Source organism: Alosa pseudoharengus, unplaced genomic scaffold, assembly GCF_046254945.1.
Source record: "Alosa pseudoharengus isolate Yale_2024_CS ecotype anadromous, Long Island Sound unplaced genomic scaffold, YU_APseudo_1.1 YU_APseudo_1.1_scf_19, whole genome shotgun sequence".
NCBI lineage: Eukaryota > Metazoa > Chordata > Actinopteri > Clupeiformes > Clupeidae > Alosa > Alosa pseudoharengus.
Window position 1 is genome coordinate 22216166 of NW_027468657.1, and position 25219 is coordinate 22241384.

Genomic DNA, 25219 nt, shown 5'->3' on the forward strand with positions numbered 1-25219 from the left:
CACTTGCTCTTGAAGGGTGATTGATTGATACTGGGAAAGTGTTTATTTGTCATTTTTACAATTATACTGCCTTACATACACCATATCCATTCATCATACATTGCCACATTTTACTAATAATTACACACATTTATTATGACCGCCGCTAGCGAAGCGGTCATATAGGGATTGTCAAAGTTTTTTTTTTTTTCGTCATCTACTTCCTGAATTTTTGGTCAACGATACCCAGGACACTGAAACACAGGGGCACATGAAATTTGGTGGGTATGTAGCACCCCTAGACTTTTACAGAAACATTTAGTTTGGTCCCCCCCCCCCCGCACTGGGCCCCCCGAAACCAAACTGTACACTCATTGACTTGTAGATGGTGGTGCACACACATACACACGCACACACACACAGGCACGCACATACTATTGGTATCGGCAATTAGAACGGCCGATACATAATTACAAATTCAGTAGGATTAAAGGAAAACCAAATATTCATCATCATTTGGCTGCATTTCCGTTACGTAGTCATTTGTCCACCAGATGGTGCATCGTTGCAGTGAGACGTAATTTTGTTGGAAGTTAATCTAAAGTGAGTTGAAAAGAGCTTCCTACAAGGATAACACTGTAGTTACCGCAGAGAACGTCTAATAAGGGTAGGATGATTTTCACATGAAATGTAATTCCCATTTCTTCTTGAAGCCGAAATAAATCTGAGAATGTTTATCGGACATGCTTGGTTTTAACTGCAGGTACGTTAATCTTATACAAGTTGTATACCTACGACCTAGGTAAAATAATGTTAGGCCTAGGCTACCGTTAGCATTGGTTGAGTGATGGAGACCAATTTGATTATTGATTATTGTGTATTTGTAGAAAACCATAAATGCGGTTACCAAGCAAATTGATATCATCGCTGTAATTGTATCTTTCGACTGTCATCTTCTTTTCTGACCATATAGCCTACAGGAGCTAAGTGAGTTCGTCACAACGCGTTTGCTAACGTGATGGGTTTCTAATGGAAAATATAGCCTACCTGAAAGATAACCTGTTTATGAAGCACCATAAACAGGCTGGGACATTTCTGCTTGCTAAATAGGTTTTTCTGCTGTTGAGTCTTTGGTGGCCCTGTCAGTACTTTGTAAAATGTTGCATTACAGTAAGACCACAAAAAGTCTCAAAAAGCATCTGAGCTAACGTTCATTCCCAAACAATCCTCTATATTCAAATGTGTTTCAAGTAGGCTAACGTTAAGGAAGAGCATGGCTCAAAGTAAAGTAACTAGGGCTGAGACTACGTAATTGACTAGACTACATAAATTTGTCAAAGTGAATCATTTGTGTCAACTCGTCACAATGTAGATGTATTAACGCACCATGATCTAGGCTACATCTCCATTTAAACCAAATGTTTTAGAGCGCACTTTGAGAGATGTATCCAGGGCAGGGCTGTACCTGTTGCACGTGCTACAAAAATCATTCTGTGCAATGGATGATTTACTAACGTTACGTCTGATACAGTTTTGCCTAGCTATACATGCGTGAGACTGGCCCCGTCCACACGGAGACACTTTTTGGGTTAAACGCACCGGTTTTGTTAGAAGATGGATACAAATTGATTACTAGTGTGATTTATGTTCGCGGAACGGATGTACACGACTGAGCGGCGGTCATATTTTGTACCGCTATGCGGTACATCTAGTTTTCTTTCATTTACTAAACTAAGGGAAACTGTACAAAATAAAGTGCTTATATCTGCCATATATCTGGCAAAGTGCCATATCTCGGGTTCATCTTTTACTTATTACACGGCTCAAGAATCTATAATCTCAGATGTGTAGCTTTTGTCCACGACACAAGTGCTAGCCTACATGTCGTTTAATGGTCCAATGCCGCCTTTGAGATGGTTACCCCACTGGTTGAAAAACATCCCAAAATAATAATCTTCTCACCCCCACACTTGAAATGGACGTGGTGTCATTGGGGTTTCATGCTTTTCTTTCGTAGAAGGATGCCAACAAATTTTGCCCGACTGTAGATGAGATTTCACTGGCTTTTCACTGTTTTTTTTTTTCTGTCAAAAATACACTCATGAACTATATTTTTGTTTGCTTGTTTAACAAATACTATGATTTAAAAAAATTCTAAGACAGTAAAATGTATTATTATCATTATAAATGTCAATATGCTGTCAAAGGTGTCTCTAACATAAGGAACTATCATTGAATTGAAATGTGCAGCGCTATCCATAATATTTGGATAATTCCATAATATGGACAAAACGGTTGGCCTGCTGGCACTGCAGGTGCAGCATAATTCGGCCAAACACAAGAGGAACCACTGGAGACGTGAAATGACTCTCTCCCGGGATGTTTCGCCACATGGACCTCATACTTTACCTCAGAAGTGTTTCCTCAACAGCCAACTGAGTTGTGATCCGCTGCCTTGGCTCTGCTTTGGCTGCGCGTGTGTATTATTTTCATTCCATTCTCAAAACGTTTGATTTTGATGCCATTGATTTTCATTCAGATCACATTTGCTTGAAGGTTCTTTCAATCTTAGGACCACGCTACGGTGACGCACAGTGACCCAGTGATAACACAGTGACCCAGTGATAACTCATCCGTGCAAACACAACATATATATGCTATCACATCAATATTTTGCGGGATAGCAGGAATGTATAGCATTGGCCCCCGACATTGATAACCTTCTCAGTCCTATTCCTATCAGTACAGCTCCGCGACATGCCAGGACCAAGACTGAATTATTCTTAGACGATGCACTGACAGATGACAATGGAAAATAGACCTGACTGAAGGTGTGGTAAAGTATTGTTAAATGGGAATTGATTGGTAAATGAGAATTGCGACCCAGAAAAAAATGGGAAACACTAATCCCGGCAATTGATTGATGTCTGACGTTCTGTTGAGGCGTTTTCCACTGAATCGGTGTAATGACAAACAAAAAAGTTTTCGGGGGAAAAAACTAGACTCGTAATGAATGAAGCATGTTAAGAAAGGAGGATATGAATGCACATTAGTGTGATCTATCATACAGCTCCTTGTTCTATGCTTTTTGTTAAAATAGAAGCTCTGTCATGAGAACATGTTTGTATAGCCAGCGGGTTAAAAATGTTTCTTCAGTCCTAAGCCTCTTCAAAGGTCTGAAATGACAGTCTATCTGAATCACTATTATTACTAATAAGCAGTTGAAAGCAATTTTACAGGTGAATCAGATTTAATGAACAGCAAGGTTTCTGGGAGTGAGACCGAAGTGGATTTTGACAGAGTCAAAAAGCGTTGCGCAGAGGTGGAAACTGATTGATCGATGCGCGCACAATAAGTGAATCACAAATGCGTCGCAAGAGGCAGCGGTGGAGACGGACAGAGGCTCTCCAATTCGTTTGCAGCGCATCAGCGGGAGAGACGATACGAGGTGCAATGAGATTTATGTGGAAATTAGGCGGATTTCAGACGCATTAGTTGGACACGGCATGCACTACTATCCGATTGTAGATAAAGTTTACGAGTTGGTGCTTTGTTTCTGATGCCCATGGCATTTCTCATCCATTGAGTCTGTCGGTGAGATGATGTGAATGGAAACATATGGCGCATGAATAGAGACGAAATTTATGAATGGGTGAGAAGCTATTTTACAGCACAAGAGGTTGTTTCATGATTAGACTAAGAGGCTGGATTGATAATATCGCAGAAAATCACCGCCTAGTAATAAGAGCGTCAGCATCTCTTTCAAGGAGCGTCAGCATCTCTTTCAAGGATACTTGTGACCATTATGTACATTTTACATTGTACTCATTCGTCAGTTTAAATTGGCTTAACACCCCCCCCCCAAAAAAAAAAAACAACAACAACATATTCACAGGAGTACAGATTAACTAAACTGACTCGTGTAGTGTGTTGCAATGGGGTGCGGATGATGGCAAGCATCAGGAATCAACTCCCTATTATTTTTTGAAACTTCTGCTCTGAAACGGTTGGCTACATTTTCTCTTAAGGCAGATGCGTATGGCACATTTTGGCAACTACTCCAGCACTGCACGCGACTGCACGGAACAGCAATGACCGGACCGATCGGCGACTGAGTCTGGGAATCAAATACTGCATGCATTCCTTAGAAGGAAGGCTGCCCTCTGGATGCAAGTGGTACGGAGGACCGAGCTACTTGCAAGTGTCCCATGGATCGCTAGATGAAGGAAGGATGGTAGAGGGAACCGACATCCCTTTGAGGAATACTTCCTCCCGAGATGTGGGCAAAGGGGCACTCCACTTCCCCTGGGTCGCCACCACGCTGGCCAGTGTGCTTATCACCACCATTGTTGTGGACATCCTTGGCAACCTGTTGGTCATCATCTCTGTGTTCAGAAACAGGAAACTCAGGAAAGCAGGTATGAACTTACACCAGATTTACTGTCTAAACTTTATTTCCAGATGATTTTACTACGACTGTCCATACCATGGTTTAAGGGTAGACTATGACTCTTAAGTGTTATTTTACTTTGACTGGTCATGCTAATGATGCTATAGTACTAATATTAAAGGATAGAATGCAGCCAGATCAGAAGTTATTTGTTCATACTAGAGTTGAGTGGGGTAGTTGTGTCAATTTCAGTGTACTTTGCTTCGGCGTTTCACAAGATTAAATTGTGAGCTTATCACAAAAAAGTAATGTTCTGTTTTCAGCAGCCTTTTCTTCTGGGAAAATTACATTGCGGTTCGAGGGAGGCACCCGAGAACAATTCATCTCTACTGCACGTTCACAATAAACCATAGGCTTAATTAGTTTCCACTTCTGGTTGAATTCACGCCTGAAGTGTGCTGCATATGAAGTGCATCTGCTTTTGACACTCTTAAGTGCATGCCACTTCTGTAGTGCTTGTTTCTTTTTCAATAGTGTCCCCCCAAACAATATCGGATATGGTCTACATAGAATAGGTAGATCATTTTGAAACATTTCTGGAAGTTGACTATAGCCATCTCTCTATTTGCATGAAACTTGCAGGCTGTCCTATATGTTTCCTTAAGAGGAGAGAGAGAATGTAGATAGAAGTAGAGACAATATAGTCTGCAATGCATATAATGTGATGTAATTATCAACAACAATTTCGCCACCATTACCATTTTGAGCACTTAGCACAAGCACCTCTAAACTGTTTCTCACGTGAGTCTCACGTTATAATTCTGCTATCACAACGTGGAAATGATCTCAACTGCGGGTCCCGTGTTGAGAAGTTGAGCCAGCCATGATTAAAATGACAGCGCGTTCTCCATTTCTGTCAGCCCAGAGGATGTTTAAGCATGGTGATGCCATTGCCTTGTGTGGCGGTGCGACTTCTCATTTTCCCAGGTCCATGCAGCCAGCCGAGAACTGTCGGTGCTCACTGCTCACTTATGCACAACCGTGTCCCACAGTTCGCCGCGGTCAGTGTGTGCGCTTGTCATGGCTAATTCTTCTAAAAAAAAAAGAGCTTTGCGCACCATTTTTTTCCGACATTGATTCATATTGACATAGAGGGTGATATGTGCACATATTGAAGTTAATTGTTACACCCACACTCTAATTGTAAATCCATCCTGCCCAAGCTTAAAGCTGGCTGTCGTCAGGGCTGTTTTGATGACAGGAATATGTTTTCATGTTTTCCAGAAAAGATTAGAAGAGAGTGAGATACTTCTAGTTATTTTCGGCCTATCTTTTTTTTTCTGTTTAACATCGGGTTGTTTAGATTACCACTTAAACTGAAGCCAGTTTTATTTCCTATACAAATAAGTGATCCTGAAAAAAAAAACAGATACAAGTTAATGTAATGAAAGAGTTCTCTTCAACTTGCATCAAATGATTTGTATTGCACCCAAAGCCATTCAATCTGAGCAGCCATTCATGAAAGACTTTTGATTTGTGCAAAACTCAGAATGGATGGCAGGTTTGCATCTAATTGTCATCTTTTATTCCATGGCAGGTCTGCTTATCATCACTGTCAGGGTGGTGCTCAGCTTCTTACCAGATTTAATTTGCGTTCTATTCATTGCAACGGGTGAAATCTATTAATCAATTCATCACACACACACGCACACACACACACACACACACACACACACACACACACACACACACACACACACACACACACATCATCCCGCAGCAAATCAATTTTCAGTTCAGCAAATTAATTTATCAATATGCAAGCCCTTAATGTTAAAAACATGGCACTGTCTGGGGGTGATTCATCACTAAACCATGCAGTGGAGCATGGAGGGTGCCGTACAGGCACGCTCACACACAGCAGCATGTGCTGTGAAGGGCCAAGCGGTCAATCAGTCAGAAAAGAACACAACCAACACAGAGGCCTGGCCAGAATGGGATTGGACTCTTAATCATTAAAGATGTCCATTTGTCAGTGAAGGGGCTGACTGGGCAGGTCGGGTCAACCATGTGAGGGATCCCCTGTCACCTCTGTTTTGATTCTTAATGTTAAAGCTGCAGTATAGAGTCTTGGTCTTAAACTAGTCTTTTTCCACCGACAGAGAACTGGTTCCGTTCCCGTTTGTAAACCAACATTTAAACTATTTGGAGCATTTCGTCCAAACAAAAAATGGTTCGGCACTTTGGAATGTGGCACTTTGGTTCGGACCTTGAATCAGAAAATAGTTTGTTTCTCTTGTGAACTGGAGTGGGCATGTCATTCTACCTTTCAGAGGGGAGAAGGCTAAATGCATAAGTTTTCCGTCCATATCAACTGTTGCCATGAGTAAACAAAACTAGTCAACTAGCACTACACTACAGACATTAACCAGCATTTTTCATAGATTTCTGCCGTTTTTAATCGGACAACTGTCATATTATCCTTGCATTTATGCACATAACTCTTTGTTTATGCATATAACTTTTTGTTTATGCATATAACTCTTGTTGATGACGCATCCTTGGTTCCGTTCAAAACTGGTGGAAATGTGGGCTGGTTCATTAGATAGCACCAAGGTTCAAACAACTCTGAACTGAACCGATTTGACGAAAAACTGTTGGTCAGCAGCACTGTTATTTTTCTGTGAACTATTCCCTCAGTGAGTTACAGTTTTTCTCAGTCGCTTTGGTGCTTTTTGCAGATCAGAATGAAAATTCTCATAACTATTAGTTCAACCTCCACAACATTTAGTCATTTGTGCACATCATAGTAGCAAATTCTCCTTCCTCTGAACAAATTGCAAATGCTTTTGGACATGTATCAGTTGCTTTCATACAATTCTCTGCTGTTTTTTAACATTATCATTTGCTTGTGTCATGTCAGTCAAAATGAACTATACTTATGGATACTGAATAGTCGTTCCCTATAAAACTAATAGTCTTCATTTCATTGCTTGAGTCATTACATACAAAATTGTTGAACTAGTTATGAAATTCTGTCACAATGCTGTAGAATTGCAAAGAGCATACAGTAAACATGTACGTATTCAGTGTCTTGTACTCACTTACTCCCCTAACTACAGCAATGTGTAACTTTACTGTAGTTTTAAATGGCTGTACAAGTAGTGTATAGTGCTGTCTTGAGCATGTTCAGGTAGTGTCACCGAGTTCTGCCCTTTTTTTGCATTGGAAAACACTGAGAGAACTGTCATAATGAAAACATGACAAAGCCATTTGACTCTCCTGTTCATAAACGATGGTGTCAAGACTTCTCATTTTGATGACACTGACAGTTTCATTGACATGAATACGTGCTTTTTAGGAATGGACTATCCATTTTGAGCAAGTGACGTGCTTTTACAGGTCATCCACTAGGTTTTGCAGTTTGCACTAATTGTTTTGAGAAATGCACTAACTGCTGTGCAAATGTTAATAGTGATGTGAGAATAGCACCAAAGCGACTGAGAAAAACTGTAAAAGAACAAAATAATGACGGATGTTTTTAGTGTCATGACAGCTTTTTGGGGAAATTTTTAGATCAAGGGAACATGGGCATCATGCATTTGATGACACATTCATAACCACTGAATGGTTGTTCACTAGTTCACATTTGTGAATTTGCAGAAAGACATAAAAGCATAATACATAAAATGGATGCTGCAACTTCGGCAGGTAGACTGCGAATAAATAACCTGACTGATTGAAGAAGGAGGCGTGGCAAATTCCGTCACACTCCTCCCGAACTTACGTTTGTAAACGCCATTTTATGAAGAAACTAGAGTATGTTTCAGATAAAACTATCTCAAGGGATAATTCGCCTTAAATTGACACATCTTCACACACTCTTGTTGGTAAACTGCTGTATGTGGTGGAAAATATGGCAACATAAGATATGGCAATAACAACTGACTTGTCACAATTTCCTTTTATCTGAGGACTATGATTTATTCAATTACATTTTTCTCGCCATGAAGGGTGAGCATTTTTAATGAGTCACCCAGTGAATGTTTCATAAAACCACTAATAACATACCCCTCACATATAGTATTACCCAGTTTGGTCATATTGGAAATATTAGCTTTCTGTCCTCTACTATTGATCATTCAATGATCTACTACTGCAGGTGATTCTTCAACCAACACAAATGGTATACCAGTCAGAACTGTGTTAGGGAGTAAATTCCGCCATATACAGTACATTGGTTGCCATTGGTTAAATTAACTCCTGTCATGGAGACTGGGTTGCTTCCTTAACTCCCCTTTGTCCTACGCACAGTCCATCCCTACCACACAGCCCCTCAATACATCATTGACATGCTTTGTGCCTGAAATATGCTAAGCATTGTATAAAACAGGCCTATATACAACCTGTTCCCCTCTTATAAACATCTCTCAGTGTAAAGAGTCTGGACATGACAATTTATTTGTTTATACTTCTTAAAAATAGTCCAGCCTTGGTATAAATGTCACACTGCATAAGCAGACCCATTGTTGCACTAATTATAAGACATATGTGTGGTTAGTGGAAGCATTAAGCCTTGAGGGCTACATCACACAGCCAGATGGGGCATCTTGTTAGAGACGGCAATGGAGAAGCTATTGTGCTGAGTCAGCCTCCTGTCCCAGGCAATGCCACTGCACTCGTTTCTAATTGCATACTGCACAGCTAATCTTGACAACAAATGGAAAAGAGAGGTGACATGTGTTGTCGTGTGAGCTATAGGGAATATATTCTCTGTCACACATAGTAGTACTACAAAGTTGCATTTCTTATACTAAGGATTACACAGCAATCAGGATTAATCGGATTAGTTGGGACACATTTCATGGAAAGGCCAAAGAAATAACAAACAAACAAACAAAGACTCTCTCTCTCTCTCACACACACACACTCACACACACACACACACACACACACACAAACACATACACACACACACGCACACACACAAAGAAACTATAAAACACAACATTACGCAAAACCTTAATTTCTGTGCAGAACAACTCAGTGTATCTCTGTTAAAGAAAGTTAGGTATGAATTTATAGCTAAAAGAAACTCAAGAACTTTAAATTCACAGAAATGATTTCGGACATGAATGCCTGGGAAACAGGCTTCTAAATTGTCACCAGTCTGAAAGAGTCTGTAAGAGAACCATGCGTCTCCTCTTACTGGATGAGAGCATGAAAACAGTAACTCTGTGCAAACCTTATCTCCCTCTCAGTCCCGACTTGGATGAAGGAAAGGCCCCTTTTTTATTTTCATTGGCAGTAGGGTAGCCTATCTTTAGACTTCAGTGATAGTTATGGTTATTGTGTGCATGTGCTAGAGCCACAGGGAGGCAGAGATTTGATTTATCTATCCAGATAGCTGAGGTCTATGCAATAGTATGTTGCAGAGTGGTGTTTGCTATGCCCCGATTCTGATTAATTTACAATTACACAATTTAATACAATTACACCGTACTAGCTTCCCCCTTAATCTCTGCTCAGTGATATAATCTGGCAGTGGTAGTAGGACAGGAGATGTGTGACATACCAACATAAACATTACTTACACATCAACAACAATAGGCTGTAACTTAAGAGAGGAAGCAATCTATTATGACTTGGCAGTTTATGAAAATAAATAAATAGAATAGCAGATTTAAAACAGAGTCTTAAGGGTTCCTGTTATTGAAAGATCGCCTGAGGCCCGAGAGCTCAGGATGTAGCCTTAACTGCCCAGAGGGTCTGACCACACTTGATTTGATTGCTGCGGCCTGCTGCTGAGGCTACTTCATAAAATTGATTTGCGGTCCTCTCTGTCTGTGTGCTTCTCGGCAGGAAATGCCTTTGTGGTGAGCCTGGCGATCGCGGACCTGCTGGTGGCTGTGTACCCCTACCCTCTTGTGCTGACAGCCATCTTCCACGATGGCTGGATCGCGGGCAGCATCCACTGCCAGATCAGCGGCTTCCTGATGGGCCTGAGCGTCATCGGCTCCATCTTCAACATCACGGGCATCGCCATCAACCGCTACTGCTACATCTGCCACAGCCTCAAGTACGACAAGCTCTTCTCCAACAAGAACACGGTGTGCTACGTGCTGCTGGTCTGGGTCCTCACCACCCTGGCCATCGTGCCCAACTGGTTCGTGGAGTCGCTGCAGTACGACCCGCGCGTCTACTCGTGCACGTTCGCCCAGTCCGTCAGCTCGCTCTACACCATCACGGTGGTGGTGGTGCACTTCATCTTGCCCATCGCCATCGTCTCGTACTGCTACCTGCGCATCTGGATCCTGGTCATCCAGGTGCGGCGCCGCGTCAAGCCCGACAGCCGGCCCAAGATAAATCCGCACGACCTGCGCAACTTCCTCACCATGTTCGTGGTGTTCGTGCTGTTCGCCGTCTGCTGGGCGCCGCTCAACCTCATCGGCCTGGCCGTCGCCATTGACCCACGCCTGGCGCAGACCATCCCGGAGTGGCTCTTCACAGCCAGCTACTTCATGGCGTACTTCAACAGCTGCTTAAACGCCGTCATCTACGGCGTGCTCAACCACAACTTCCGCAAGGAGTACAAAAGGATCATACTGGCCGTTTTCAAGTTCCAGTGTTGAATAAGCTTTTTTTTTTTTCTATTTATTATCATTATTAACATTATTATTCCATGGGGATATTAAGGAGAGACCTGTGACCGTAGGCAGTTTTGTGTGAGATGCAATAGGAAGTGTCAGACTCACTATGAATGATGAGCACCTCCAGGTTTTACCGTCACTTTTCATTTGTCCTGGCTGATAATGCAACCCTCTCATTCTCGAGACCCGAACTGCTTTTTGAATGATGAACTTTCCCCCTAATGGCTAAATGCATTTGATTGTGTAGCTCATAGCTCATGACTGGCTATACATTTGCACTGAAGGGTCTCATGATAGAGAAGGGTCTTGGGGTTGATTTACACACTTAAGCTGGAAAGGGCCTGCTGTCCAGACCAGCACACAGAGTCATAAAGGCAATGTTTCTGAGAAGAGTTGGCACTGCGGTACAGCCATACATACCAAATTGTATGAAGGAAAAAAGAGGGAAAAAAGAGAGTTTTTATCTGGGTTTACAACGTCCTTCCTTTTGTAAATTAAACTATACATCTTGGCTCTTTGCATGTTTGAATCAGGAAAAATGTGTTTCCTGATTGAATTATGGGTGACAAAGCAAAGTAACACACCAAGAGCTCTCATTATGCCCTCAAATAATTAGCTTTTGACAGCAATTGATGTCATTTTAGAGGGATCGACCACTATGACACAATTTTTCTTAATTAAGCACATTCATTTGAGATGATTTCTCAAAACAATTACAAATATTTTATTATGTTAAGTGGGGCCTTTACTTTGTGCATACTGGAACCTTAGCAACAACTTGTAATAGAGGAGTCTTTTTTTATCATGAGGACATGAGGCTGTGTAATATATTATGAGGAGAGAATATATTATGCGAAATGGATATATAAAGTATATTGTTATTCTGACAAGAGTGATATATTGTTTTAATGAGTCCCATATGTTTGAACACAAACAAGAGCTCAAATTTTCCAGTTTCATATTAATATTTGGTGATTTGTGGTGGATATTTTGTAATTCTGTTTCCAAAGCAGCAGTTCAGTGCAGCTTTGTGGGAAGAAACAGAGATTAAAAGAAGGATGCTACTTGTTTGAAGTCCCCACTCAGGCACCCACCATATGTATTAAATGATCCATGAATGTTTTACAAATTTGAAGGCACAAGGAATGTTAAAGTAAATTATTTTTTAATGAATATAACTTATGTTTTTCATTTTCAAATTACTGAAGTTTACCTCAGAAAACTGTCAGAAATGGACTCTATTGGATCTTATTTCAAGAGTTTAATCGGAGTAGGCTGATTGATGTCTTTGTTCTTTCCAGCTTTTTGCACATTGTCATTAACAGGATGCGGGGTATTATATTTATGAGAATCATATTTTTTATAAATCTACAATGCAGGACTAAATTATGGATGTAATATATGAGAAGTAAATTAAGAGTGTATCACACAATTTAAGGACAATATTAAAAAGGACACTGTGCCATTCATAACAAAAGAAAGGGAATAATAATAAAAAAAAGAATCATGAAAATTTTCATTGTGACTCCATTCAAGAGTGTTTTTTTTTAATATAAATAGCATTGGACTATTACAACAGTATTTCCAATGTAACACATGAGAGGGCCCCAGTGTAAAAACAATCTCATTTTTGATATCTGTCTAGAAACAGTGACCGGTAGACATGAATTAACTGGTGTGAGTTGGGTAATAAAAATGATAGCACTGGTGGCGTACACGTACTAGATTCAGGGCAATTAAAGAAAACTTATTTTAGCCATAATTGTAACAAAAGATAAAAATAGTTACATTTCAAATGAAAGCCTTTCGATTTTATTTGCCCCTTCTGATCCCCTGCCACTAGGGGCGCGTCTAGATTTCTAGGCTAGAGAAATCGATCAGTAGTCACAGAACATAGCCCAGGGCCCCTTAGGAGGAGCCAGTGACACTGTGCGTCATCCGGTGCAGTGATGTCGGGAAGCATTACAGGAAGCAAGCCGTGACGTGACATGTCCTGGGGGTCGCATGAGGCAGACGGTTCAGAAAGTCCCCCGCTTGCCACGGTGGGTCATGTCTGCAGGTGCCACGCAAGGGTAGGACTGCAACCCCCCCCCCCCCCCCCCACCAGATGCTGGGGTCATATGCAGAGTTCATGACGGCCAAAAAATGGAGGTCCCATTGCTTATAGCATTGCAAAGCAGAGGATAAGAAGTGCACCTGTCAGGAAGGATAACTGTTACAAGTGGCTTCTGTGGCCTAATGGTCATGAAAAGAAAGCTGGGAGGAAACACAATAGGTATTTATGGATATCCTAGCTACTCTAATGTCTCATTAAGCTGAGGAAATGGGGTTACAAACAAATTTCCAATGTGTGATATGCAAAATAGTCTTATGAGAGCTGTTTGAGAATATCTCAATCTGCCAGAATTCAGTAAAGAAGAAGTAATGGCCATATCCATGCTCTGCTGCTCATTTACGGGGTGTACTGTATAGTCTCTGGATGTCGTTCTGTTAGAGTGTTCAGATTGCTTACACTATTAGAGAGCACTTTTATCGCCCATAGTCACTCACGCTGCTGAGGGCTCGTCTCAGCATGCCAGTGTGTGAGTCAGCCACACCATAAACAGGACAATATAAGGACCTCTGGCTATGGTCTGTAAAACGTCCAATAACATGTAAAAGCCACCCACACGTGTACACACACACACACACACACACACACACACACACACACACGTCAGGAGCATTAAACCACAGGCCGTGGCCTGGTCAGAGGCTGGCTGCCATGAACTCCTATTGAACTGAGCTCATGGCTTCTTAACATGAGCTGCCTCCGATCGCAGTGGCTGGGGTGGAGGAGGAGGACGAGGAGGAAATGTGATCAATCCACCAGGGCCACATGAGATGTGCCACGCGAGATTCAGGTGCCCCATGCATCGCTATCAGCATCTCCTCCATCATGTGCCTGTGAGCTCCCCACTGCTCAATTACAGCAGCTTCAGACAGACAGATCAGGCAAGGCCATAGTCTCTCTGTACACAATCAGTCAGGAGGTACTAACGTTGAAATGTTAGTCTCTTATGTTGGCACATTAAAATAAAATCTGAAGTTTAAACATTTGTGTTGCTATGGTAAACTCCTCTCTGTCAGGAGATACTGTATGCTAAAGAGAGATGGTAGATAAATGTGATCCACTAAGGTCTGGTAGTAGATGCTCTGTATGTATACTTTCATATGCTCAGCATAAAACTTTAGCTGACTCTTGCAACTTGCAACCAGCAGACACAGGGAAAGTCCTGCAATTGACCTTTCCAGCGCTGTGAGATCACATGGAAACTTTTAACGGAAAGTCGTGCTTGCACACATTTCAGTCATAAAAGAGCACTTTGTTCTTAGAGCGTAATGTGATCACCAATATCAAAGCAGACAGGCCTTTTAATTGCAGACACATTAGCAGGCATGACCAGAGGTACACGTGCACTCAAACATGTATGTGTGCAGCAGTACTGCTTCATCTTAGGCGTCCATATTACACTCTCATGACAAAATCTCATTTAGACCAAAACAGAAGAGTGGACAAGCAGAAAGGAGACCATTTAAAGAGTAAATTCTTTTGGGAGATATATTTGGGAACCATTTTCTGGTCATTTTCTGACAAGGATCACTGCTGGGTCATTCCACGCCAACTCAGCCACCCATGTACATGACACCTCTCAGATTTTGCTGAAAAGCGATGCAAATATGCCTTATGTTTAGCCTAGAAATCTAGACGCGCCCCTAGCGGCAGCAAATTACATTTGCTGCCAGGGCTAGTCTAGCAACTCTCCGTTGGCTTGTGAGCTCCAGAAATCGAAACTTAATCAGGCCAATGAAATCGTGTATAGAATCGTTAGGTGGGCTTAACATAATGATTGATGGCAGAGTTGCAACGGTTTGGCTTGAATTCCCTGCTACTTGAAAACAAATAAGATGGCTGTTGCTGTTGGCGAACAGTGTGACACGAGTTAAGCTTTTATTAAGTTGGCAAACGTTTGAACTAGCCAACTAGCTCCGCTGGTGGGAAACGCATGGGACTCATAGCGCTGCCGCTGTCCTATTGCGTGCAGAGGGAACTTGAAAGACAACTGATTATCCCGCCCCTCGGACTGAGCACTGCGAATGGTGAGTGCCCGGACCCTACATTTTAATGTGGGTCTGGCTCGTCAGGCTACCTTATGTTACCAAACAAGGGAATCTGAAGTTTCAGGTCAATATCTCAAACGGCTTGACCGTGGCGTCCATTTGAATTTCAGGTGCCACGGCCATAATTGACACATTGGAATTTCACATTTCATCTTTTGCCATTTTTGGAAGCCCATAACGTCTGTTCTAATAGTGGTGGAAGGCTAGAAACTGGTGTGGTAGTTCATTGTAGTCTGTACTACACAATTCTGGAGGCAGAATCAACATTCCTTACTGTTTGGGGAATTGTGTAGTACAGATTACAATGATGATGGCGCATATACTGCTGATGCTGACTCATAGAAGTCTGGCCTACAGTAGAAATCTCCTGTAACTCCCGACAGCCATTTAAGCATGTAATCCTGTTAGAGTTAATGCTTATGGTTCATCAGAGAATACAGTTGGAAATGATCAGTCATTATCACTGATGCAGATTACATTAACAGAGCTGTTTCACATCAAACCAAACACAGCGTGTCTCAGTTCAACATATAAAGTCATGTGAATGGACTGTACATTGGCTCCGCCAGCCGTAATCCTCTACGCACTGTGCGTAAATTTTTTCACCGCTTTATTCGTGAAATCATTCAATATTACAACAATAAAAATAGCTTGTGTAATATTGAAACATGCTTCGCGCACAAACTGGTTAAGGAATGAAGTAGGCTAATGTATAAAAAAATCATGAATTAATACATTCATGAATTCATGAATGTATTCACAATCCCCTGTTGCAATCTGTCATGACAGAGAGTTACAGTAGCTATAATAGATTGAGCTCACTTGAACATACCAAACTTTCTACTGCTATTGAGCCAAGGTTGGAAAGTTTCTTCAAAATTGGCAAAGGATTGGAACCATGTTTATAAATATTTTTATGACTACTATGTCTGTATGATTACTATATACTATATGTTTTTCAATTCTATGAGGAAAAATGAGCACTGAGTGTTGTCGTCATGACTCCCAGTGTTCTCTTTAGGCCTAGCATGGCAAGTGTTGTCACAAGGCTGGCCTGGCCCAACAATGGCACCCACCGGGGTGAAAGGTTTGGGCTAAACAAGGGGTTGTTTCTCTCTCTGTGGGTCACTTTTCCGGTCAGTCACATTTACTCTGTTGTGGGCACTGTGGTCAATTTCTCTCCCACAGGCACCTTCTCTCTTCCATGATCTCGTACTCATCTTTCTCAACATTATACTGATGCCTGCACACTCCTTTTTTGACTACAGTTCTTCATTATTCCTGATTACTTTTAAATAAATATATTTTGGTTAACCACACCACTGTTGTCCACCTCCCTCTGTGTGTTGCGGTTCTGAGCCGGTCGTAAATTGTGCTTGAAATTGATTTCTAGGAGGAAATGATAAACCCCTGTCATTATCTGCTCAGTATTTCTTTATTTGACAGCAAATAAACACATCAGCCAAAATGTAGTCAACAAAAAAACATTTCATATTTGCACTGTATCATAGCACCTTATTAGCACACTTTAACAAAGCTTCACTGAAAAAGAAAAAGAGTACATCACATGGGCAAAAACAAACATGTGAACTAATAACTGAGCACAGGTCATCAATGCTACTTCTGCAGATTGTCCCGTTTAGGGATGCGTTTCCCAAAAGCAAAGTTGCTAAACTGTTAGCAACTTAGTTGGTTGGCAATGGGAAATTGCATTGCAACCAACAAAGTTGCTAACTTAGTTACCAACTATGGTTTTGGGAAACGCGCCCCAGGACCAATATATTCCAATCCTGTTTATTCTCTGACACAATCTTCGTAAGGCTCGTTAGGATGATCTAATAAAAGATCACTTGAGTTAAACCAATGAATGGCCAGAGGGGGAAAGAACAGGCTTGAGGAACTAGGGGGCTGCACAGATGAAGAAACTCTGCTTGTGAGAGATTCCTCCGGACTGTGTGTGGGTCATAACCAGCTATGTTTGGAATTCCCTTGTGATGCATGGTGTTGTGTTGGACTGCAAATGTGGCTACTGTGTCAATCTGTCATGTTATTTTGGCAAGCATTATATACTGTCTCATTAAGGCTTTACAAACTTAAAAAAAAAAAACCTTTAAAACATTAAAAAAAAAAAAAACTATTACAGTCAATTAAAAAAAGATCACTCCTAAAGTGCAAAGAAGGAGGTAATCTTTTCCCTCTTCCAAATAAAAAGCAGAACTTGGCATTTGATCATTAGTGTGCCATCCAGAGTTGCTATGGTACACAAGAGTGGTGGCTGCTGCTAACATGGAATCAGTACTTGGTGAATAAGCAAGTCTGATGGTCTCCAAAGTGCTCTCAAAGCTCTAAACATTTAATTCAGGTAAAAGCTTCTTTGATGTTTATGTATGTATATACTATTATGTGGAATCTGGTGAGGAAAAATGGAGAAAAAAAACTTAAATATAATTCCAAAGAGCATTTAGAAATTCAACAAATAAAAAAATGATTTTATTACAGCAGTACTGGATTTTACTGACCAAATTATGTTTTTTGAACTTTGAAGAAAAATGGAATAAAGTTGCAAATAATGGTAAAGACATGCCAATGAATGTGAAAGCACCAAAAAAAACAAGTTGACCTAAAAAGCTAAGAAATGAATGCGTTCAAATGGACTGCAATCAAGGGTAGGCCTAGGCAATGGCTAAAATATTCCTTTTTGTCTGTACCATTTTAAGTTCTGTAAGTCGTTTTGGATAAAAGTGTCCTGCTAAATTAATAAATGCAAATGTAAATATAAATATCAAAGGCTGTTATTTCCATTATTGTCTAGGCATTGTGCTAGATAATAACTTGTAGCCTAGAAATTGGGGGCACTTTCAAGACATCCAAAGTTATGTTTTATGTTTTATTTCAATTTTAAGATAACTTCATAGAGATAACAATGGCTGCCAGCTTATGGAATGTCTTTACCATTATATGGGACCATACATTATCATACAATCCTATTGTCAGTAACGGCACTGACAACTATTCTATTTTAATATACAGACTCCCTGTGACAAGGTTCAACAAAAGTGTCTTATTTGCACTTTTTTTTTTAAATGGCCGAAGTGTAATGTAGCAAATTTTTCCGATTAAACAAATTTTCTCATATGGAAGACATCGGTCCTGAGCCTACCCCTTTGAGGTTATAACACTAAAAATCACAACATTTCAATGCATTTCATCACAAATATGAATAAAAAAAGAACTCAAAAGACCATTGATGAATAATTAAAATGCACTTTGGTACTAGTCAAAAAAAAAAAAAAGAGTTAAAAAACAAACAACACATAGAAGTTTCAGTCCTACCTACACACCTTGATTTGCAAGTTCTACCAAAAGATCAGCTCAAACAAGCCAGTGCAGGGGCAGACTCTGGCTTTAATGGTGCACTTCAAGAAGAATTTAATTTTCACTTTAGTCGGAGACCTGAAAATGCGCTCATCTTGTTGAATTCTACACGCTTCGGTTTTGTTTAATGTTTTTCTGTCACACAGGCCCACTCCGTTTCCTCGCCCCTTTGATCTTTCCGTATCTTTGAAAACCACATTGAGGAGACAAATACTTCCAAATCTTTTCTGAGCACACCGTTTGAGAGGGAAGCTCTGGTCGGTCTCAGACAACCTAAGCCCCACAGCTAAGGAGGGTGGTCCATTAAAATAGTACTGCTCCCAATTATCAGCTTCTTATTTCAAGGGGAATGAGCTTTAAAATAGGGCCTTGGGGAGTTTGTTCGGTGCCCAGGGACTTCGGTCAGTCAGTAACTTACGAAACTTTAACTCCTGTTCAACTGCAGGAACAGCTGCTGGTGTTCCTATCCCTCTTGCAAATCAAGAATGTGATCAGTGAACTATACACATTCTGTTGTGGTTAGTACCCAAAACACATACCCAAAACACAACAAAAAAAGCATTGAAATGAAGCAATGACTGTCTTCTGCAAATATGTGCAAAATGTGTATATCAACTTCAGCATGAGGTACACCATAAGGTCAAGGACCAATTAACTTAACATTAGAAGTTCATTTAAACCCTTCTCAGCTGCCCATACAATAGCCATAATATTTTCCACATTTTTTTACAATAATGTCAAATATGTGACATAATTTACAATGTGGGAATTTACAATGTGTAATAACACAATAACAATAATAATACTAATAATACTAATAATAAGATAAAGCTAATGAAGTGTCCAAAAGCTTGAAATATCTTTTAATATTACGAACGTTAAAATGTGCTGAAGCAGAGGTGGGGGGATGGGGGGATCAAGGCCTTCAAAATAAAGAGCTTTGCAATAATCACCTGTGGGATTGTGAGCACAGAGCCCCATTCAGAATAAAACACAATAAAACAGTACCAACACGTTAACCGCTATAAAAACAAGACACCAGTAGCAATCCATAAAAAAAAGAAATAATATAACAACAGCAGATCTGTGAGTGGAATTAAAATCAAAATCAATGGTGGTACAGCATTTGAAAATAAAAGAGGTCAAGTCAGAAACCTTTGTGTCGTCCTCCTCAACGTCCTCTACCTCCTCTCCGTGCACCCATCACATGACCTGGAAGGAGATGTCGTTGTGCCGCTGATGGTTGCGTTTGATGATCTGCTCGATGGAGATGTAGGTGCCGGCGACGAAGCCCACCAGCCCCACCAGGCTGATGAGGGCGTTCTTCAGCACCACCCAGCAGGAGATGCCCTCGTTGTGGAAGGTGAGCAGCTGCAGCAGGGGAGGGATGATAAGGGCCAAGGCACTGCTGCTGATGGAGCCCACCAGGGAGATCACCAGGTCCAGCTCCGGGATCAGGACGGCCAGAGCACCTGCCAGGGGTCAGAAATGACATATGATGATATAGAGTGCTGGCAAAGTGCTTCAAAGGTAAATTAAAAGATGGGAAAAGCAAAAGTACCGGTACCTAATCCTCATACATACAACACAACATACACGGACACGTAGGACAGTAAAAATACAAAATGAGTGGAGGGAGATAAGAAAGAGAGAGAGAGAGAGAGAGAGAGAGAGAGAGAGAGAGAGAGAGAGAGAGAAAGGATTTCTCTGAAAACTTAGTCACCCTGTGAGGTGATCTACAAGTATTAAGTCTCTATGAACACTGAAATAAAAGAGAAAAGTTAGCTTGCACCTCATACTGTTCTTCCATGAGCGTCATAAAGATTCGTGTTTTTGCAGGTGAACCCATATTTAAAACATTATCATTTGACAGGTGACAGATGTCAAGTGTGTAATATATGAATGACACTGTAACGTATGTGGACTGATTGCACACCAAAAAAAACATGCTGAGTCTGAAGTAGTTACTGAGATAAGCTAGTTTGAAGTTGCCAAAATGGCTTAGGGCCACTTCTGAAATTGGGTAGGTATACTCTAGATGATTTACTGTTTCAGCCAGGAGAGGCTTGGACTCGTCTGCTACTGAGCTGAAAGACACTCCTGACAGTGAGTTGAGGGAGTAGTGTGAGTGAGTGAGTATGTACGAATGTGTGTGTGTGTGTGTGTGTGTGTGTGTGTGTGTGTGTCAGTCAGAGTGTGTATTGAGGGTGGAGTGTGTTTTCCCCAAATACGCCAGGGTCGATAAACCACTGTTCCCCTCTCCCTGTCTCTCTGTGCCGAGCACTCTGTAGCGAGCCCAGAAGGCTATTAAATCTTCAAAAAGTCCTGCACCACAAACACTTGGTCCCAGAGGTGGCAATACCTCCTTTTCCCTGTCACAATGGTGTTGCTACTGAGGAACTGTACGCACGCACGCACGCACGCACGCACACACAAAACACACATTGTGAATTTGACGCGCATTAAGGGAGGTGGATAAAGGGCTCTTTGAAGCCCATTCATTTGCCCTTTGCTCGATTTTACAGAAATCTGTCAAATTAACTTCGAGGAGCAGAGCGAAGGTCGATCTTTTGGGTCGCATGTTGCAGAACGCTCCCTGGGAGAGCTCAGCAGCTAATACATCGGGAGCAGAGGCCTAGCTTTAAGCTTCTCAGCTGGAGTGAGAAATTCGGCAGTGCGACTGGGACGCTCCTAAAAAAACCAGCAGAGAGGGCCCTTATGTCACCCCAGGAGTCAAATAAACTCGGCGAGTTTTAGAGCCAAAATCCCTCCCGAATCCCCATCAACACAAATGTATTATGTCGCACAACACTCCAGTCCCTTGACAGACAAGACATTATGGGTTGCCAGTGGTAAAATGCATCAAGTGTAACAGGGCACAAAAAGCAACTCTCCAACTGTAGTAGCAGGGTGCCATTCCTCGAGCGGCATCTGTAAACATCCCTCAGCATGGTCTCCCTTTATGACCATGCAGGTTCGGGGGGGGGGGGAGCAACTGACATCGCCAAACACCAACATCTCCAGCTGGGCAGATCTCATTATAACGGCTCAAACATCTCTCTGTCTTGGATCCCATCCAGGCCAAGCAGAGGGAGCTCTCTCTCTCTCTCTCTCTCTCTCTCTCTCTCTCTCTCTCTCTCGGAGTCCATCTCTCCTTCTCTTTTTCTCCCTGCCCCCTTCATCAACTCCTCCCGTGGCCCAGTACGGCACATTTAACGGTTCCACTGGCGTGAGCCTTCCTTTTATCTCTGCCTGTCTATCTGAATTCATCAGCCCTGCCTGGAGAACAGAGCTCATTTAACATTCAAAAGACCTTCAGATCTCCCTCTACACCCCCCATTTCATTTGTTGCACAGGCATAAGCTCCCCTTGCCTCTCTTGCAGCCATGTGGCCTTGTCTCGCTTGGGATGAGAAGTTGTCAATCACCGTAACTCGGAAATCCGACACTTCTTCGGTGTAGGTGTGGGGAGGGACGAGCGATCTCCGTGGTGTTGGAAGCGCTACACAAGGATCGCTCACTTACACTCCTGTAGGTCTCTTTCCCCCTTCCCTGAGTCTGATTGCTAATTAGTCACCCAGGGATGGCGATTAGACAAGAACGCCCTCTTGACCTACCTGACAGTTCCCTCTGTTTTCATTAGACAGAAACAATGAACGTGGGAGAAGAACATTTTCATCCCAAAGTTTCTCAAGTGATCTGAAGCAAACTATACAGGGGGGTGGCTAGATATAGTTGGTCTGGAAAGAGATGAACAGAAAACGTTGTGTGAAGGGTAGAGGGGGAAAAAATCAAGATTTGATTGTGAACCACAAAGACTTGAGACCTTTCCCCAATGTTGTAGTAGTATAGTTATGACATTATGGACGTTTTCACCCTTTTTAAGGCAAGTGCAAGTAACTAACGTCTGTAAGATCGTCACAACATGGCAGTTGTTCCAATTAGCTGCTTAGGCTAATGGTCTTTTGGTCAGAAACTCAGTGAAAATGTAAGAACGCCTTCTACAGTGGACCATCACTAGATATATCAGCAAAATACAGCTGACCAAGTCAGCTGACAAGCTTAACAGATTTGTATAAGAGCCAACTGCAGTGCTACTGTCTGCAAGGCAAATGAGCTCACTAATGTTAAACAAACAAAAACATCATAATGTCTCTTTAAGACACATAGACAAAAGTTTCCATTCAAGCAAAGCCTGTGAGTGAGTACCTCTGAACAGGACAGGTGCCAAAGGTCTAATGTGTTGACACTGAACCCCTGCCAGCTTGGACACTAAAGAATTTCTGCTCTTGGCTTAGTGGTTCACCCTGAGCTAACCTTGTCATGTCACCATGTCACTGCGTATTCAGTCAGCATCTCTTCAGAGAGAGAGAGAGCGAGAGGGAAAGAGAAAGAGAAAAGAGAGAAGAGAATAGAATAGAAGAGAGAAAGAGATAGATGAAGAGAGAGAGAGAAAGAGATGGAGAGAAAGACACAACGTAAGAGAGAGAGAGACAAAAGCTTTCATACACATCCTCCGCAGTATATGCAGATCTTTGTCAAACGGAGGTCCGACCCGGGTGATTCAGATATGATGCTAACATGCTGACATTATGTGGTCATATGTGTGAACGACACCGACGCGCATTAACAGAATCTCTGTGTGGTTGAACAGGTCGAACCTGGTTGAACACGACCATGAACAGAATCTCTGCATGTTCTTCGCTTTGTTCAGACACAAGCTCATTTACAAAATGTCTGTTGGAAATACTAGGAGGGGAGTAGTGTAACAGATGACTAAGTTTGGAATTCCAAATGGCCGGTTATGTTGTTCAGATATATACAGTCCTTGATTGTATGCTTGTAGCTTGACATCCGCAGAACATGCGGACTTACACCTAGGTCTAAAAGCAGCTAAAGAGATTGTTGGAGCTACATTAGTTTGCTTTCAGTAGCGGTACATTTGTTAGTTAATTTGTTTATTATGATTTTGCTCACATTAGTAATATATATTTTGGTGATATTCTTTTGCTCATTATTTGTTTAGTTAATTGTTTTGATTTATATGTGTAGTCTTTATTTTTGGTTAGTTTACTAAAATATTTGGTTTAGACACCTGGGGGCAGTAGTGGGCACAGGTAAAGGAGAATATAGGTAGGAAGTAGCAGGAGGCCTGTATGCACCTGGGTGGTGGGCACATGGTTTTTTACCAGCGCGAGAGATGCTGTGTATTGTTTGTTGCAGCTGGAACTAAATAAACCAGCCAAAAACCCGAATCCAGCCTGGAATTGATTTTATTTCTTGCCTGCGTACATTACCTGCCCAGGGTGCCAGAAGTTGTCGTTTGATTTAAGTTTAATTTTATTTTGTTAACAAACGGCCACTACAGAGATAGAGATGGGGAAAGACAAGAAGGTAAGGGAGGAGGAGGAAGAGGTTGGGAAACAGGACATACAGTGACAAAAACAGAGAGATGAAGACAACAAGAGAGAGCTGGGGGGTTAAAGAATAAAGACCAACATAGTGTCAGCTGTAAGCTTCTAGATTTCATTGGCAAAAACTTGACTTAAAACATTATACAAACTAACAAGGACATTTGACAGAGGACAAAGACTAAGTCTAAAAAATAATAATAAAAAAGACAAAATCTTGCACTTCTAGATTCATGAGAAACGAGCTTGAGCCTCTGTCTTAGCTATTTTTACAAGGCACTGCTCCTTCAGAGTGGCTCCTTGATTTGCACACAAGGCAAGTTGGACAAAAATTGGGCCCAGGGGAGGCTTGAGTCAGAGTCCTCCATATTAATCTCTGGTCAGAGAGCACGAGGTGTCAATAAATTAGCACAAGTGCTCTTGCATTTTACCAGATGGTTATGAAAGGGCTGCCGTTACACTGCTCATGAGCTTCAGGTTCACTTAAAGCCCCTGATAGATGCGAAGATAAGAAATAGGTCAATCACGAGTGCTGAAAAGACGAGGGGAAAAGGTAGATCGTGTGGCTGCAATCTAATGCAATGTAATGGAGGCCCAAACAGATTGTGCAGACAATGAATTAGCATTCATTATGTTCATGACGCCATCCTGATCAACCAAGAGGCAATCCTGGTTCCTTGACCCATATACGGGTCACATCAGAGATCTTTTTCGGAGAACTTAAAACATTCTCCACATATTTGTGTATTTTCTGATTCTATATATTCAGTTAAAGTGGGTATGTGAATGCAAACTACTTGTATAATGCTTTGATAAATAAATGGGAGATGACAGGAAAATCCTTCTTAGGGCCTCAGATATATTTGTTTGTTTTTGGGATAAATAGATGCCAGCATGGTACATCTGTTTCTGTGTATGAAATAAGGAGGGCAACAGAACAAAATCAAATCCATAAATCTCACCAGAAGCTAGCTCAATGTTGCAGGTAATTTAATGTTGAGCTCTGAGTGCAGCATATTTGCTTAAATAATGTAATCTAAGCTTATATCATTCACTTACTTTACATTTCTTTGGAATTGTCGCACATAGAAACCATACAGAAAAGTCTAAGTATTTAAACATTTTTTTTTCAATTCAGAGAAAGCTTTTTGAGCAGTGATTTCCTGTAGGCATGGGGACCCCACAGCCCCCAAGCCACCAGAGAGTGTCATCATTCAGATTGAGAGTGCTGTTGTGATGGAGAGAAAGCATTTC

The 25219-nt window shown here is 41.5% G+C and overlaps 2 protein-coding genes across 4 annotated transcripts in view; one reads left to right on the forward strand and one right to left on the reverse strand.

Annotated features, from left to right (window-relative positions):
* Positions 1 to 4204: 4204 nt before the first annotated feature.
* Positions 4205 to 11001, forward strand: mtnr1al (melatonin receptor type 1A like). Its single transcript, XM_076292913.1, has 2 exons — positions 4205 to 4397; positions 10232 to 11001. The coding sequence occupies exons 1-2, from the start codon at positions 4211 to 4213 to the stop codon at positions 10999 to 11001; spliced, it is 957 nt and encodes a 318-aa protein (XP_076149028.1). The 5' UTR covers positions 4205 to 4210.
* A 5595-nt stretch (positions 11002 to 16596) lies between these two features.
* Positions 16597 to 25219, reverse strand: part of slc36a1 (solute carrier family 36 member 1) — a 65308-nt gene continuing 56685 nt past the window's right edge. For all 3 annotated transcript variants that reach the window (XM_076292019.1, XM_076292017.1, XM_076292018.1), the window contains exon 12: positions 16597 to 20027. In XM_076292019.1, coding sequence (XP_076148134.1) covers positions 19759 to 20027 — 269 coding nt within the window. In that variant the 3' untranslated portion in view covers positions 16597 to 19758. The remainder of the gene's footprint in view (positions 20028 to 25219) is intronic.